The following is an 18,682-nucleotide window of genomic DNA, read 5'->3' as shown; positions in this document are numbered from 1 at the left end:
TGACAAACATTTTTTGTCTTGTGGCATCTGCTCTTATTCTGGCTACACATGTTACAAGCTGATTGTACACGTTGTGGCATTTAAATAAATGAACAGAAATGTATGCATGTGTTTGCTTACATGAAGTCAAATACAATCCTATAATTTGGATGACATTTTTTAAAATAAAAAATCAGACAAGTTTGGGAATATTTTTCTAGCAAGATTATAAAGTTGCTAATACGGTATTCCCCTTTTAATTATTTGATCGTTAGATTGTGTTTTGTATTTAAAGTGTTACTAAACCCACAACAATAAAATCAGTCTGTATATCCAGTATAGTTGGCTTCTTATAATCGCTGTGGAACCTAAAGGGGTTAATCCTCCGCATTGTGTAAAAAGGCTGTTTGATCTGGTCTTCTCTGATCCTCCCCTTCTTTTACAGTCCTCAATCTATCTGAGTTTTAGGCCAATATGTATTCTTCTACATATTTTTGGTAAAAAAAAATCGCAGTAAGCGTATATTGGTTTGCGCAAAAGTTATAGCGTCTACAAAATAGGGGATAGATTTATGGCATTTTTATTATTATTTTTTTACTAGTAATGGTGGTGATCAGTGATTTTTATCGTGACTGCAACTTTGCGGCGGACAGAACGGACACTATTTGAGGACTAGTGACATTTATACAGCGATTAGCGCTAAAAATATTCACTGATTGCTGTATAAAAGTCACTGGTAGGGAAGGGGTTAGCACTAGGGGGTGATCAAGGGGTTAACTGTGTTCCCTAGGTGTATTCTAACTGGGGGGGGACGGACGACTGACTGGGGGAGGAGATCGATCGGTGGCCATACTTGGTATGAGCACACGATCGGTCTCCACAGATTCTGCTTCTCACTCTATCACGATGAACGCTCATCAGCTCCAGGGACACGCTGCAAGGCGAGGGCGTCTCCGGCGGCGCGTTCACCTGTTAAAGAGCCGACATACAGCTACGACGGCTCGCGCAGGGGGGCCAACCTGCCGCAGTATAACTGCTGCGGCTGGTCGGACAGGGGTTAAAGGTTGTAACAGCACTAACGTTTACCATCCTTTTTTTTTTTTTTTTAATTTTTTTCCTTCTAGGATGCTATGCAGTATGCCTCTGAATCCAAAGACACAGAACTGGCAGAGGAGCTTCTGCAGTGGTTTTTGGTTGAAGGAAAGAAAGAGTGCTTTGGCGCTTGTCTTTTTACCTGTTATGACCTGCTGCGACCAGATGTTGTCATGGAAACAGCATGGAGGCACAACATTATGGACTTTGCCATGCCCTACTTCATTCAAGTCATGAGGGAGTACTTATCCAAGGTAGGTACTAAAGCTTACCCAGTAAGAGCTGCTGAATTATAGGATTGAAGAAATCTCCTTCAAATATTGTCATAAATGGTGTTGCCTTTAGAGAAATATTTACAAATGTAAAAAACTAAAATTTAGTGGATCACATAAAATTTTCAATGGGCTTGGGAGCAAAAAAAGACGACTTTTCAAGGATATATCATGTTGGCAGTTAAAGGACACCAGAAACATATTCATCTAAATTAGTTAATTGAAATGCAAAATTTTAAAAAAATTTTAATGGATCAGATAATTATCCAATTTGAACGAAATAGACAAAGGATGTGAAAACAGTTGAAGAAAGGCCCATAGGAGGATGTTTGTATATGGGGAAAAAACTGGAGAAGGTTAACTTTGAAATCTGGTCACCCCAGGCAACATGCACATTTATCCCCATGCTTTTCTCTCTTGAAATAAGAATTAGGTTGTGCATTAGTAAATATAACAAAGCTCTGCTTTGAGGCACCTCCATGCAGCCACGTGTTTGGATTTATTTACATTAGGAAATTGGTTGTGTTCATACCTGAATTCTTGTGTGTTGATGTGTACTTTGCATTCAAGTCAACCTCATACCTGCTATAAAATTGGCCTAACATGCTTCACGTGTTCTTGGGTATATTTTTTTTTTTTAAAGTTTCACATCTTCCCCAGTTAGGGCGCTTTCACACTGGTGCGGGTGGGTGCAGTGTACCCGTGGGTTACCTGTGTGTTGCCAGATATTTGTATTGCATCAGGTGGTTTTGGTGTGCCTTCTGAAAGTGCACCAAAATTCTGTCTGCAGGACTTATGGCGCTTTTTCAGAAAATGCGCCATATCTGCCTGATGCAATAGAAATCTATGGCATATCGCGGACAACCTGCGGATACACTGAGCTGCACCTGCGGTGCGGGAAAACAGCATCCATGCGAAAGCAACCTTAAGCAGCTTCTGACAGTTACAAGAAAGTAAGAACTATCAATTATCATTGATGGAGTTGCTGGCTCATTTGATGTGTACCTTGGATGTTAAGGGCCAGAATATTGGGCATGACACTTATTCTATGTGACTAGACTAGAACTAGAGATATGGACATAAGTGTGCCATGCTCTCTTTCAGCAAAAATATACAGTATAAAGTGTTTTTCTATTAACTGATAACTTTTAACCAGCCCACTAAGGGACAATACAGGCTATCTACTTACTCTAAAAATGGCTAATGATACCAAGGACATTGAGGAACAATACAAGCACCAGTAATGCTAAACATACCAAGCAATCATTATACATGGTTGGTTCTGTTTAAACATGTAGGCATGTATACAGTTTTGAGTATTACCACATTTTTTACTTGATGTAAATATCTTTTTTTTATTTGCCATCATAGAATAGAAGTTTAATGATGTACAAATGTAAGTTAAAGAGCAACTTTGCCTTGGAGGAAAAAATAAAAAAAGTCGACAGCTACAAATACTGGTAGCTGCTGACCCCTTTTTTTTTTTTTTTTTTTTAAATCCAGTACAGTTTTATTGAAAGTAGTATTTACACTGTAGCATTGTAGCTGCTGATTTTTTAATAAAGATGTACTTACTAGTCCAGGAATCCAGTACTGTCTCCACCTGGACCAGTTCCTCACTGGTCTTCATGTCTCTGGTGCTGCCATCTTGAATGTGAGAAGCTGGCTGTGACTTCCTGTTGCTTCATCGCTGGTTTCCCACTGTGCATGTGTGAGTAGCTCTGTGCTTTCTGAATGGAACCGCAGCCTTCTGGAACCTGTGATGTGTCCCAGGAGGTTGAGGGAGGGGATGAGATGGAGGAAAAGCGGAACTTTCCCTTTTTTAAGTAAAGTTCCACTTTTAATGTATTTAAAAAAATTTCAGGCTCTTGCTACTTTGGACTTTAGTACAGTGATTGCAGTGGGTTTCGCCCAGAGACAGGTGACTGAAGCCCAGCAAGTTAAACTGTCAAGCAAGTCACCTTCAGCTGAACTTTTGGCCAAAAAAGAAAAGCCACTGCCTGTGTGCATGACTCCAGGACGGAGGAGTGCAGTTTTTCCAGTGAAATTGGAAACCTTTAGCCCCAGGGTTTCCAATTTCACGTGCGAATTGAAGCTCAGGTTTCACTGCGAAGATAAAAATCAGTTGTTCAGAGGTTCCTCTGTGTTTTAGCTGCGGATCAGTGAGCAGGGAGAGGGGGGAGGTGTAGTGAGGAGAAAGGAGAGAATTTATGTTCAGAACGGAATGCATCTGCGAATCAGATGTGTTCCCATAGAAGATCATGGCTTGTAATTCGCACCGCAATGCCCAGTAAACGCACACTTTTTTTGTGCAATGCGCAGTGCAAATGCAACGCACATATGTGAACCAGATACATTCAAATGAATGTATTTTAAAATGTCCCGCGAATTGGATGCAGTGTAAGCCGCATCTAATGCGCATAGGTGTGAACGGGGGCTTGTAATCTCCATCAGTGCTGACGATTGCTGCTCTACACACATGGACAAATTAGAAAAAAACTACATAGCACCAATCTCCTGTTTGTTGGTATCACATATAACACTGATGTCAAACAAATGATAAAGTACTTTAAAATGTGTAATGATTGTAAAAGATTGACATTTGTAAAATCCTTGGCGGGTAGCCATATCTTACCATGAGGCATTTATTGCATGTTGTAGCAGGAGGGTACCATAGGATCGTAAAGTGTTTTCTATGCTTGTGTTATGACTTACAGAAGTTCCTACTACATGCTTTGTGTATAAAGAGAATGGGACTCATCCTCAAAAAAAAAAAAAAATTCAGTCACATTGTAGGACGCAAAACAATGAATAACGTATTCAGGTTACATCAGTTCCATCTTCGGTTTACAGTTTACATCAGTTTACACATCAGTTTAGTTTTACATCCTTTTCTTTTATATAGTTGTTGCAGAAAGCCATTATGGGTGTCAAAAGGATAAACAAAAAATGAAAAAATGTTTCCTTGCTAAAAGCAGACCTAAATTGAATGGACTTTAATGGATGGCACCCGGTTAGCTCTGTCTAACAGAAAAGGATGCAGCCCTGTTCTATTTAAAAAAAAAAAAAAAAACAGACCAGAACGTACATGAATGTTGGTAGATGTAAATGGATAAACATCTATTTAAATCCACCTGCCCATAGATCTACATTGTGGTTCAGTCTGACGCCTGTGTGAAAGGGCCCTAAGAAAATCCCCCCCCCCCCCTTAAATAACAGATTAACTTAAAGTGGCTGTAAATGCAAAATGCTCTTTTGCATTCTCTGCATTAAGGTAATCTGTCCATGCCAACTCCCTCCAGCCCCCCCCCCCCAACCTTAAATACTTGCCTGAGCTTGCTCTTGATCAGCACTGTGCCCATCTGCAGCAGAGTTGCTCTTCCATTGACATTGGATCCTGCTGCTGTCAATCAAAAGTTTGACTGGGGGCACGGCCGAGCTGCACTTTGCGTATGTCAATTGATATGCACACGGCTTGCTTTGGAGGCACACTTGGAAGAGGAACAGCCTGGCGAGTCGGCGGGGGACCCCAGAAGAGCAGGTTCAGGGCTGCTCTGTGCAGTATCATTGCACCGAGCAGGTACGTATACCATTTTTGTTTTAATTTTTTTTTTAAATCCCTTTTACAAGCCCTTTTAAAGTGGAACTTTACTCTCTCATTCAACACTATTTTTAATCCTCATGCTGCTAGCATTAGTAAATACACAGGAAATTATATTATTTACTTTTTAAACTGTGTTAAACTTTTTTTTTTACATTTCTTCAGTTACTTCATATTTTCCAAGCCTAGGCAAATGTCATACATCCCAGGCCTGAGGTAAGGGCAGATGGATTCCAGTAAGTAAATGCTACATGAATCATTTGCCCTTACTCATGGGTGTTTTTCAAAGTGATTTCTCAGCAAAATAAAGCTTGGAGAGACATGTATGAATTGAGGAGTTTACTTTGAATATTAAACATGAATTAAATGCCGTATTTAGTTTGTACCTGGCAGAAAAGAAACTTGCACAGTGATAAGGTGTTAAAACATTCTGGAGCCAGTAGCCTGATGTATATAGTATAATTTATAAAATGTAGCAGTATATACACTAATCTGTGTGTGAACATAAAAGCAGTCAGGATAGGCATATGGGAGAAATCATTGCCAACTTTGTGTATGTTTGCATGCTACAGGATTATCATCCTTGTCATTGCTTCATTTCATGATTCATTAACTTGAAAGAAGCTTTGTGCATATTAGATGGTGTTACATCTAATATGACCCTGCTTGTTTAGGTCAGCTGCTCACTTAGCAGTGAAGTACACAAGTCGGCTTTGGCAGCTCCCTTATTTTTATCCTGAGAGGTTCCTTTTAGATAATAAATGCAAAAACATATTTGGTACTTTGTGATAACTGATGTATGGTATATTCTTTCCTCTACAAGCAGATGTCACAGTATATTCTACAAGCTAGTGCAGCCAGTGTTCAAGGTGTAAGGCACAAAAATGAAGACATGTAATCTGCTTTACAAGCTACAGAATATTTCCATTACAGATTGTGTTTGTTGCATATGGTTTCTGCAGACACATCACACATTTTCTTGTGTATTTCATATTCTCTGTACTAACGTATAAAGAGGAACACTGTTATACTCAATGTGCAGTGTGGTGACCAAGGCACAATCGCATACTTTCTGTTCCTTTTTTTGTGGTCATGTAATTTTTTTTTTTTTCCCTTTCCTTTTATTTTTCTTTCTAACAGCCGCATTTTGTTTTCTTTGCTTATTCTTCCTTTTTTTATGCTGAATGTGAAATTTGATTTTCTAAGCTGCACCCTCTGAATTCCTTTGCAGGTTGATGCAATAAAGGAAAAGGTGAAAGTTGATTCTTGTATTCCATCTTTAAACCTGGAAGACTAAGTCTAAAGAATCTGCATGCGTTTCCCATTTTCCCTTCCCTAATTATTACTACTGCTTCTACTTTCCTTCTTTCCTGACCTGCATTTACTTAAAGCCTCTGCTGGCATTTAACTAAATGAACTAAATTAGTTAGCAGTAGGTCTCTTAGTGTGTTACTACTAATTGGCTAATCTATACTCAGGAAAGGCATAAGGCATTGGCTCACAGTTACTAATGTAAAGCTGGCCAGACAACTGAAGGACTTTAAATGCAGAAAATATCTAAATGTGTTGTCACTTTCAGCTTGTGAACACTGCACAGAAAAGATTTCTGTACTTTTTTTTTTTTTTTTTCCCCCCCTTTCCAAAGCAGCAACTAAAAAATGTATCAGTGCTTGCCTCTTTAAGGGTAATGTCACTTTTAAAGAAAAAAAAATCCTTTCCTGGTCTGTAGGGCCATGTATTGCAGTTTTTTGCCTGCTGCTGTTTGTGTTGAAATGAACGCATGTATTTTGGTCACTCCCTACTACTTGAGTGTGAGGATCTGTTTGCTGACATTAAATGATCAATCCCAGAGTTGTAATTAAAAAAAAAAAACAATCCCATGACATGACCAGGAAATAGATTTTCTGGAAATGATGTACAGAAAGCTCCAAAGGTTTAGAAGAATGCCATATTTAAATATTTTACTAGTGTAAAGAAGTTGTATCATATAAATTTGAAAAGCTTATTGCAATTTAGTCAAAGTGGAAAAGGTGGGATTTTATCAAGATTTCCATTCAAGACAAAGTTAACATTTAGGTCAGGGATATGCAATTAGCGGACCTCCAGCTGTTGCCAAACTACAAGTCCCATCGTGCCTCTGCCTCTGGGTGTCATGCTTGTGGCTGTCAAAGTCTTGCTATGCCTTATGGGACTTGTAGTTCTACAACAGCTGGAGGTCCGCTAATTGCATATCCCTGATTTAGGTTTTGGGTGGATGTGCTAGAGTTAAAATTGTGTTCAGTTGGGTTATGCTAATCTTGGGATTTGTAGAGATGCTAGTTCAACAGTCCTTGCCCCTTTCTCTTGTTTTTCCACTCTGTTTCAATCCTGTGTGTTCTTTTGAACTCTGAATTCATATTCATGAGTGAAAAATACTCAGCACCTATTGAGCAAACACGTTCAGATCCTGTTTCTCCTAACATGCCCATGGCTAAATCTGTGGACAGTACATCCCAAGTGTTTAGAACTTTAGTTCCCCATGGCTTATATTTTCTATATTTTAATTATATTGTTTGGAATTGCATTAAATCTTACATATCCTTCAGAAATGCCAATTTTGCCACTAACATTGAACTGTGATCCAGTTTCTGATGATGTTTTAAAATTTGCTGACAGTAGGCAAAAGTAGTCACAGAAGTGATTTTTTCCTGCTGTTATTGAGAAATGATCTCCTTTATCCCTGTCAAATTGCTCAAAATATTCTGTTCACTGTTGAGTACTTAGAGTCTCAGGTTAAAGCAAACTTATTGTGAAAATACAACCCTCTTTCCCTATCCTGGCCTCCATCCCCCCTTTTTATGTTAAATGATCAAAAGAAAAAAAAAAAAGAATACACCTTCCAGTTACAAGGTGACCATTCAAGTGATAAGCATTTGGGCATGAGGCCTCTGCTAAAGGTAAGGGTCAAAGTTTAGGCACAGATCAGTTAGACACTTCTGCCTGGTGTCGCTCTCAGGCCACTTATTTTGACATCATGTGATCAAATGCCCTAACCTAGGACTTTTTGTGTTATATTAGCACAGTGAGAAGGCTCAAAGAAGTGGTTGTGTTTTCACTGTAGGTAAGCTTTAAGGAGATTCCAGTCAAATTCCTGTACAGCAAGAGCCCAGTATTTAGATACTACTCTCCTATACCTCCAATTCCTGTTCAGGTCATTGTCAAAAACTACAAATATTAATTTATCCTAAAATTAATTGGCTAGATTAATTGCCAGATACTATGGGCAGCAGACAAGACTGAAAGGTACCAAGCAAACGATCCCGATACTTTTATCCAGTGAAATGTAACCCTTGTGCTTTTTATAAGCGCACAATTAAAATATGTGGTAAGCTGTTAGCCTATCCCTTTTTACCTTTGGAGTGCACAGCTTCACTGCTTGGAAAAAACTAAGTAGTAAAAAGGTTTGTTTTTTTTTTTTCGTTTTTTTACGATCCATATTTGGTTCATTTGTAATTAAACAGAGTTTGCTAGAATTTTCCCAGTAGAAAAACCTACAACCTTACAAATGTGTACTGTTCTGAAAAGGGATCAATATTAAGATAGTAGTATAATTATAGACATCAGGAAAATGTCCTTCTGTGTCTGGTCCTCCAAATTTGAGGGTGTGTGTGTGTGAAACAATATAGGCAATTTAACTGTGTTTGTATTGCCCTGATGAGCATGTCTGACAGCTTTTGTATATGCATCACCATGTTTTTGCAACTTGGAACAAGCATTGCTGTGTAGGCTTTTGATAACAGAAACGTGTATGGCAAACTCCATGGACAGAATCCACTTCTTGCTTTAGTTTTTTTTTTTTTTTTTTTTTCCCTTTTTATTCTCATGTACACATAACACAAACAGCATCAAATGCATGTTTCATTAGGCGATCTCTTAGATCTGCAGCTTACTGCAGCTTCTGTGGAAAAGCCTTTTACAGTGTGTCCCTACTAACCTTTTTGTAATCTGTTTACATGGGTAACACTGAATTATTCCACGTTTCTCGGGAAAGGAAATAACATTTAAAAAGACATGTACTTTTTCTCTTTAGGAGTCTCGAATTCATGTCACATAATCTATTACTAGGCTATCAAGTGCAAAGTATTTTTCCTGTTTGTTAAACCAGCACGCCACTGCTCAACACCTTCAATTTGAGGAGAAAGTTGATTCCTGGCTGTGGTTAGAGCAATAGCTATAATGGTAATTTTTGCTATATTGACAACTTAAAAAGTGAACAAAAAGTAGCTATTTAACCAGCACAAGTCCATTGCTGAGTATGGATAAAAATTTGGCCAGTTAGCGCTTTGAGGTTGAAAGGGGAAATGCCAATTAACTTAAATGTTTAAGATTACATTCCTGTCTCATCCATTGAGGTACATAGGAAGCTTTTTTGACTTAAAGTGGATTGGACACTCAAACTAAAAAAAAATGTACACCAGCCCAGGATAGGTCTGGTTGACTTATTTTTGCTAGCACTTTTTTTTTTTTTTTTGCTTCAAATATGACTTTTCTTTAAACTGCTGCTCGAGCTTGGCTCTTTGATTGTAGGGCAATGGCACAGACATCCTTAGCCTGTCCTATGGAGTGCCACATCTGCACCTTGTTGAGCTTAACATTGTGGCGACAGCCTGGAAGTGACTTTCAGGTACAGGGTTACAGGTAGGGAACTTTCAAGACTCCATTTTGGTAAAACGTTAGTTGTGGAGCTCTTTCCGGATCCAGAACTGCTGGCCTCACCTCAACATTTGTGCTCTCTGTGAAGACTTGCTTCAGCCTCATCAAGTACACAGGTCTCTAGCTGTCTTTAAGATACTTCCTTTGACCCCAGTTTTCACTGTTTAGGTGGGTAACCCTGTGTGAATGACTACTGTCTACATCTGCTGGGTGGAGTTTGTGCGCATGCTCTTTACTAACATGCAGCATTGAGGAAGCATCTCCCCACTGCTGCTTCTGCTTTGCAAAGAGCCACACAGAGCTGTTCCTGCTGCCCTTCCACAGTGACTTTGGCCACTTGACCCTTAACTTCTACCAGCTCTCTGGATTTTGTGAGGACCTAAGACCATTCCTTGTACCCAGAGTCTTAAGTTGCCTTACCGCCATGCAGTGGGAATGTGTATTACTCTAGATAAGGAAAGAAAGTCCTGCTGTACTGGCTGCCTCCAGCTCACACTCTAATGGCTCTTGGGCTAATTGCAGCGCACCTACTGATGCAGTTGGTCTCCGCATTCTGGGATCCTGTTGTCCACTGCTTCGGGGGTCTACACAGTCTTCCTTTGCGCCATTGGGTGTGGTCGGTTCTTTTGCCCTTTCAGCTGAGGTTTGTAACTACAGTCATGCAAGACTTTGTGGCCGAGATCACTTATGCAGGCCGTAGACTGAGAACATTTTTTAAAGAAATTAGTTTAGTTTAATTCCCCCATCAATACGAACAAGTGTTGATTCGGGAAACCCTCCTGCCAAACCATTGTCTTCCCCCGGTGGGGAAAGCCATCCCCGCCTGAGAAAGACAGGTGATTATTGGAAGCAACTGTTATAGCTGCTAGCAATAATCAATGTAAAATTTGGCAGGCTGTTTGTACCCAAAATGATCGATTGATCAACTTGGGTACATTCAGCCTGCCCATACATGGTTCGAATCTCAGCCGGTTCCTCCTTCAAATCGTCTGTGGACATCTTTAGTTATTTGTTGACTGACACTTCAGAGGTTATAATGCTCCCACACCACCTGCTGCCTTTTCCTCTGCAGATTCTGTATCTGATTTACCTGATCTGCTGAGACTTTGATTCTGAGTCACTTTAGTCTTAACATGACTAGTCTGTCTTCAAGGAATTACAGTTCACCGCCATTGCTCTCAAATTTAAAAAGACCATTTCAGCTCTTATGGATGTGCAGCACACTACTCTGAAACTAGAGGATCAGCCTGTTGCTTCCTGCCAGTGGTGCTTCCAGTCTTGGATTCTTTAGAGCCCCTAAGACCTCAAAGACTTTTCCAATGCACCTGCTGTTCCATGTGTTCCTTTACAGAATTTGGAAATACCTTGACAAGATGTTTTCTTCCCCCAAGCGCTTATTAGTCTTGTACCTGTTTAGTCTGCCCCACTGTTGATCTGGCAGTGTCTAACAAAGCAATGAGTGTACCAATAGAGGATGCATCTGTCTTTAAGCAACTAACCAATAAATGGTTGGAAGTCCCCTCTAGAGCTGTAGTCTTGCTGACAGGTCCTGCTTTTCACCCCATCTTGGCTTTGACTTAACATTGCCAAACCTTGGCCAACTGGTCAAAGTGTCTTTAAAAGGGAACCCACGTCTAATAATAATTGTCTGATCCACATTTCCAGATCCCCCAAGCTTGTCTTAGTCCAACCACAAGGTCTGGGGCTTAAAGCTCTGCCAAATTCTTAGACTAACTTTCCTCATCATGAAGGTGCACCTCCACTTTTCAGAGTAAGGCAGTGTTTCCAGACACTTGGACTGCTTTGATCTCAGACACCCAGGTGCAGGGTGTGGTATCCTGCCCCCTTCTTGGTTTCTCACCTCCAACCTTTCTGTGTTACACAGATGAGCAAAAAGGAGGTGGTCCAGGATCTGTATTGCCGGTGGGGTTATTAGAATACTGACCACCTGGCTTCCGATTCAACAAACTGAACATGTTTTTCTCCAAGTATACAGATTCTCTAGCGGTAACAGGAGATGGCTTCTGGGTTTAGTACATCTTGAGCTTTGCCTTTTTTCTCTTTTAAACTTCTTTCTTGTGTGCTTTGCGAGATCGAGATGAAGGGCATCCAGGCGATTCTCATTGCTCCGCACTAGCCCTGGCAGATGTGCTATGCCAGCTTAGCAAATGCGAGTCTCTCTATTTTCACCCAGGAAGTTTCTCTGTGGGACAATTCCTCTTTCCTCCAGTTTGGGTCTGGACCAGCTTCAGCTGTAAGTACTCTCAAGGGTCATGTTTCTGCTCTGTTTTGTTTCAGAGAACATAGCCCTCTCATTCTTCCATCAAGACCTTCGTAAAAGTAGTCTCTTGTAGCTTTCCATGTTTGTTCCCTTGTAACTGTGGAATTTGGAATCTGTTTCTGTCTGCACTTCAGAAACTGCTGTTTGAATGCCTCGGGCCCACTACCTACAAGGTGGTATTACTTGTTTCCATCATCACTGTAAGGCACGTCTGAACCCAAACCTTAAAGGAACCCTTTCTTTTTTTTTTTTTTTTCTTTATAGGGACAAGGCGGTGTTGAGGGCAAGGACTTGCCGAAATATATTTTCTCCCTTTCACCTAAACCAGAACACAGTCTCTGTCCCTCTGTACGACTCCAGGTTCACTCAAAAGATATTTCCTTCTATTGTCTGGATATGGTTTAGACTGTGAAAGTCTTACAGTTACTGCTTCTTTCAGGAAGGCTTATTTTCTTTCCATCACCCCAGATGGACCCTGGACGAGTACTCCAGCTTCTTGTTCACCATTTCATCCAAGCTTATGGTTTCAAGGATCAAGTCCCACCATTTCTTGGCAGTGCACACTGAGTGCTTTTTAGATTTGCGAGGCTTTCTCCTGGTTGTCTGTTTACACATTCTCTAAGTTCTACCAGGTGGACATTGAGGCCTCATTGATGCCAGCTTCAGGAGGCTCTTTAGGCTGCTTTTGGACATCCCGAAGTTAAAAGACTTTCTGTGCCCTCAATGGATGAGAAGGAAAATAGATTTTGCTGAGCTCATCTAGAGAAGGAGAGAGCACTGAACGCAGTGTGAGCATCCTGGAGCAGCCGCTATGGGACGAACAATTCAGATGTCCAGCCTTTCCTGCAAACATCAGTATGGAGGGGGATTAGCTGGCCAGGGTTTTTTGTGGATAGGTCCTTCTGACAATTGGGCTGTTATGTAAAGTTCATAGAATAAATGCTTGGGAAATTTGGGGAAAGCCTGCTGAAAGTGAACTTGCACTTTAAAGCAAAGCAAATGAAAACCTACTAGGCTCCAGGCCTACTAAAACAAGGGGCTCACTCAAAGACATGGAAGTACTTTTAGCTTAGATTGTGATGCTGCAATAGAAATTGTAAATAAACCCACAGGTGCTTTTTCTCTAGCGAGAGTATCTATTCCTCATGAAAGAGTGGAGTATAATTTTAGTCTGTAAACCTATGCATTTTTGTATAGTATTTATTTGTAATCTGTTTAATCTTACTCTGTTTTATCTAGACACAATCTTTTTTATGTTTAAAAAAAAAAAATAAAAACCTGTGTCTCGTAAAATGTTAGATATCCCTCACAATGTGCAATTTGCTTAAACTGTGCAGACTACAAGCGTATGTTTTGAAGGGGCCCAGGTGCTGGATTTCCAGAACATAGGTGCCCAGTGATGGAGGAACTCATTGGTGGCAAGAAAACGTGTATTTTTATCACAAAAAAAAAAACAAAAAAAACATGGCTTTTGTGTGCATGGAAGATCTTTTCAGGCTTTTCTTTATACCCTTCCAACTAATGGAAACGCCTTGTTTTATAGTTTATTCTGAGACAATATGCTTGTCACTCATTTGAGCATGTTGTGTGTTTGTTGAATTTCTGCTGCATAATTTTATGCTTCTGTCCTTCTGGGCCTTTTTTTGTCCACACTGGATCAAGTGGTATAGGCTGCTGTAGTGTGATTAAAATATCAAGAACATTTCTTGTTATGATTTATCATTAACCTGAATAACCTGTCAGCAGTTTGGTAGAACGCTTTGCCTGCATGAGGTTTGTAGGAACACGCACACAAATTGTTTAGGTGGCATCTTCCAGAATTCTTCCTCCTCATATTTTGGAGACAAAGTGGACATTGATCAACTCAAAATGAAGATAAAGTACTATCGTAAATTTATGGCACCTTTTACCTGCCTCATTCTTGCAGACCTCTCAGGACGAGGCTCAATGAGGCTTCTAGCTATTAGTGAATTCTTCTCTGGGGCATTCTGCTGAGTTAGGTTTATATCGAACATCGCAGTGGAGCACACATGAGGCATGATCAGACAGAATGAAGAATTTGGCTTTGGACTGAGGTCAGGGTGAACTTTTTGCCAATTTCCTTCTTGTTTATAAGATCATTTTTGTATGTAAAATCTTAACATTTGTCATTGTGTTGTTGTGACTGAAACCATTAACCAAATTATACAGTGTGCGAGAACTGCTTGCATGTCAGTTCAGTTTTCTGATTTTCCTTACTGAGGAGCAGGTGTATGGAAATAATATATATATAGATAGATAGATAGACCTTGACATTAGATAACTTTGGTTGATAGAACAGAACTACAGATGAAAAATTTCAACTGCTGGTCTTCAGTTACATATTTTGTTACATAACAGTCCAGCCAGTAATGCACTTATACATTAGACTTGTATATCCAAAACCTTAAGGACCTAAATGAATGTCAAAGGACTCCCTACTGTCATTCTCTTGGTGGTACTTTATTTTATATTTATTAGTAAATTACATTGCATTGGTAAGTTTCCCAATTGTACATGAACAGATTTAATTATTGCGGTTACTAAATACTGGCAATTACTGCCTTGTATGGCAGCATGTTGTAGTAGTTGTGTAACCTCCATGAGAGAGGAATCTTAAGGCTTTTCCACATTTTACTGGTCATTCATATAGGAGTCACAGTGAGGCTTAGTAGCCATTGGGAATCTAACCTTTTTTTTATTGTAATTTATTTTTCAAGGTTGACAAGCTGGATGCCTCTGAATCTCTCAGAAAAGAGGAGGAGCAAGCAACAGAGACACAGCCAATTGTTTATGGTAATTCTTGAAAAAATTTTTAACTATAACCTATGGCAGTCATGGTGAACCTTGGCACGCCAGATGTTTTGGAACTACATTTCCCATGATGCTCAACTACACTGCAGAATGCATGAGTATCATGGGAAATGTGGTTTCAAAATATCTGGGGTGCCAAGGATCACCATCACTGACCTATGGGCTCTTTGTGTCCAACATTGACTTAAATTAGTGAGTTGCAAATAGGGTTTAATGTAAGCAAAATAGTTGAATCTTTTGGTAGCAGAGATTTAATCCCCCATACATATCTAGGCTTATTGGGGTACATTTGACCAATTATTTCTCGTAACTATAACCGCCTAATTTTCTAATACATCTTGTTTAACCCCTTAACGCCGATGCCTCTTTGCCCTTTAAGAGATTTCTGATGTTAGAAGGTGGCGTGGGGTTTCTGATCATGTGACCTCCGTCATTGGCTGTCACATGTTTAGAAAGTTCCCAATCTCAAAAAAAGATCTGGAACTTTGTTAGACACCAGTAACTGTTGGTACCACGCGCTCTTGACACAGCTCTGTTTATATTCTGGTTTTACTTCCTCTTTTTTCTCCCCTGCAAAGTTAAAAGCATAATGGGCTAGTATGCATCACATACTAGCCCATTATGTTGCAAAGGAAGCCAGCAATGTCACAGCTGTCCCCGCTGTGTGGAAGAGTTTGTCTTCACCCCTCTTCCTTCCGGGGCTGGGAACTCTAGCTCTCTGGGCGGAGTCCCGTGACATCACTCTCGTGCATGCCCGTGGGAGTCGCCAGTCACGGCACAAGCCCTTTAGAAACTGCACGATCGCGGCCCTTCAGTGCGCATGCGGCGATGACGTAGGTGCAAGCGTATTTGGTAACTATCTACTAAACCGTACAAGTTTAGGAGATATTTCCCGCACCTAGGCTTGCCTGTAGTTAAAAGTGTTTGTACAGGGTTTACAACCACTTTAAGCTTTAGGCCTCATGCACACTGGACTTTTCACAGCTGCTCCTAAGGGTGCCAGGCGTTTTTAAGCGGTTTAAAAAAAAAAAAAAAAAAAAAAAAAACCTTTCCATGTTATTCTATGTGTCTATGCACACATAAGCTTCTAGGAGCTGTAAGTGGCATAGACGTTTTTCAAGCTGCAAAAAAAAAAAAAAAAAAAAAAAAAAAAAGCCAGGGCATTCTGGAACAGCAGTGTTACAGCTGCAAAAGCACCTGATACGGCTAAATGCGTGTTAACGCTGTATACCGTTAAGTGTTTTTAAGGTGTAGTAATTGGATTTGGGAGTGGAAAATAGAGGGTTGAGAAACTTGTGGCTAAATGTGCATTAAGGTCAATGCGAAGTGCTTCTAAATGTGTGTTTTTACATTTTTTCCTGGCGTCGGTATTGGCTTTGTTTCTTGTTTTTTAAAACGCCCTGTGTGCACGAGGCCAGTAAGTGGTTGTAAAGGCACAAGGTTTTTTACCTTCATGGATTTTATCCATGAAGGTAAAAAACCTTCTGTGTGCAGCATCCCCCCATAATACTTACCTGAGCCCCATCCCGATCCAGCGATGTTCACGTGAGCCTTGCTTCTTTGGGGACTCACATTCCTGATTAGCTTTTGGCAACAGTGGGAGCCATTGACCAACCAGTGAGCCAATCGAAAGATGCGAGCCAGAGCCGCAGCTGTGTGTGTGAATGGACACAGAACTGCGTCTCAGGAGCACACCTGATTGGGTGCCCCCACAGCAAGTACCTAGAAGGAGGGAGGGGCCAGAAGCCCTGGTGTTGGACCAGAGAAGAGGAGGATCCAGGCTGCTCTGTGCAAAACAATTACACAGAGCAGGTAAGTATAACATGTTTGATATTTAAAAAACAAAAAAACAAGGGTTTAATATCGCTTTAAAGCAGAACTAAAGGCAAAACTTTTTTCTTTGTTTTTATTTTTGCCATCTTTGTCCCGTTTGGGAAATTGCCCTCTTCTGTCCCATAGCCAAAACAGGAAGCAAGGCAAAATCCCTCCAAAGTGAGGAAAATCCCTGGTTGTCACCAGAACAAGTGTTCTCATTGAAAAATATTAGAGTGCTATAGTGTTTTTTTTTTTTTTTTTTTCCAAGCACAGCTGAAAGTAAAATTTTCGCTAAACAGAATTTTTTTTTCAGGAAATAGTTCTAATACTTTGACATATTAGAGACTTTTTATCATAAATATATATATATTTTTTTCTTCCTACAGGCCAGCCCCAGCTAATGCTGACCGCAGGACCCAGTGTCCCAGTACCTCCCCAAGCGGCATTTGGTTATGGCTATACAGCACCACCTACATACGCGCAGCCCCAACCTGGATTTGGATACAGCATGTAAAACAAAGAGCTGCAACCTCTGAACCTGGGCTATTTTCTTAAAGAAATTCCACCGTCCTCCTTCCCCTTCTTGACCCATAGCAGGGAAGAGCTCCAAAATCCCTTTGTTTCATGAAGGACAGTTTTATTTTCTACAGCATATGGATCACACCACTTTAAATTCATTTGTTCACATTCCATATTCTCCAAAATTATGATGATTATTTTGATGGGCATAGTACTTCAATGCTTTAAGTGGGCTTTCTATTTTTTTTATTTTTGTGTTTGTGGTTTTTCCTTTCTTTTACGGAGGACTGCTTGTAACCTCTCCAGTAACTGGGGATGCGTATGTCTAGGCTAGGTTTGGAAACCTTGGCTATTGCAGAGGTTAACGCAATCCTCTGAACCCCTCACAGGACCTGCAATACATTCTAAAATATATCGTGTAGAAACACTGGCAGCAAAGGGGTTAACAAAGCTAACAGTCTATGTGAAGAATCTCTGATTTGCACTCTGTAGTGTTAGAAAACTTAATATTGAATCTCTCAAAATTGATGTATGTAAGCAGCTTATGTACTGTCTTATCTAAATACATATATCTACTTGTATATTCTGAAGAAAAAAAAGTTTCTATTTCCACATGCAAGACTGCCGATGACAAAAGAACACTAATCTCTATGTTCTATTCCAGTTTTGTTGTGCAGCTCATAAAACTATTAATTTTAGCAACATACAAAACAACGTTGCATAAACAGAAAAAAGTTGCGTAAGGGAATATTCATTTGCGCGTATAGATAAAGCTAGTGTGTGTAGCTCACTCCATGATGAACAGATGGCCCTATGTTGTGCTGTATCCTGTGCTTTTTTTGTGGGACCATTTCATTCAGGAACGAAGAGGGCACCATGATTCCAGTCTGTGTACTACCCTTCTCCTATTCCCTGAGGTTTATGTATGTTGGATATTGTGGTGTTCTTAGGTCACTGTTTTGAGTGTACAGAGGAGAGAATTTAAGCAACAACATAAAAAAAATTAAATGCTGTTCGGTTTTGTTTGTGCAATTTGAGATGACAGATTTAAAGAAAAAAAAATAAAAATAAAACATGAAATAAAAATACTGAACTGTGGACATATTATACAATATCAGTGGTAATGTATTTTTATTTATTTCAACTGTAATATCTTTTTTTTTTTTTTTTTTTACTCCCAAAATAGTCCTCTTATTTCAGTGTCGCGTATTGGTATAAATGTGACGACTATTTAGCAACAGAGGTTTTATTTCATTCTGCTGCCTATATGTAAAGTGAACCTGTGCCCAGACTATGGAAACTAAAATCTTTACATATTCCAAACAAACATTAAGGGTCGGTTCCCACTGGTGTGATGTCCGACATCAGACTTTATTCGCACTGCAGCGCAAATCACATGTGGTCTCTGTGTGATGCGATTTCGGCCCTACCGATAGTATAGCTGAAATCGCATTTGGACCAAACTAGACCCTTTTTTTGGTCCGCAGCAGAATCTGATCTCATGGGTGTTAACGCCCGTGCGATCCGATTCCTGTCCAAATTTGCAATTCAAACTGTGATATGCGATTTGGAGATGTCATTAACTTTCAATTGACACTC

At 40.0% G+C, this 18,682-nt stretch overlaps 1 protein-coding gene across 1 annotated transcript in view; it reads left to right on the top strand.

The window, feature by feature from the left end:
• CLTC (clathrin heavy chain) overlaps positions 1–18,195 on the top strand; it is a 112,105-nt gene extending 93,910 nt beyond the window's left edge. Inside the window, exons 30-32 of the mRNA XM_073615270.1 lie at positions 1,104–1,325; positions 14,656–14,731; positions 16,951–18,195. Coding sequence (XP_073471371.1) covers positions 1,104–1,325; positions 14,656–14,731; positions 16,951–17,078 — 426 coding nt within the window. The 3' untranslated portion in view covers positions 17,079–18,195. The remainder of the gene's footprint in view (positions 1–1,103; positions 1,326–14,655; positions 14,732–16,950) is intronic.
• The last annotated feature ends 487 nt before the right edge of the window (positions 18,196–18,682 follow it).

The sequence above is a fragment of the Aquarana catesbeiana genome, linkage group LG02 (assembly GCF_042186555.1).
Source record: "Aquarana catesbeiana isolate 2022-GZ linkage group LG02, ASM4218655v1, whole genome shotgun sequence".
Classification (NCBI taxonomy): Eukaryota; Metazoa; Chordata; class Amphibia; order Anura; family Ranidae; genus Aquarana; species Aquarana catesbeiana.
Note: the sequence above shows the minus strand (reverse complement) of the source record. Positions and strands in the feature narration are given on the sequence as shown.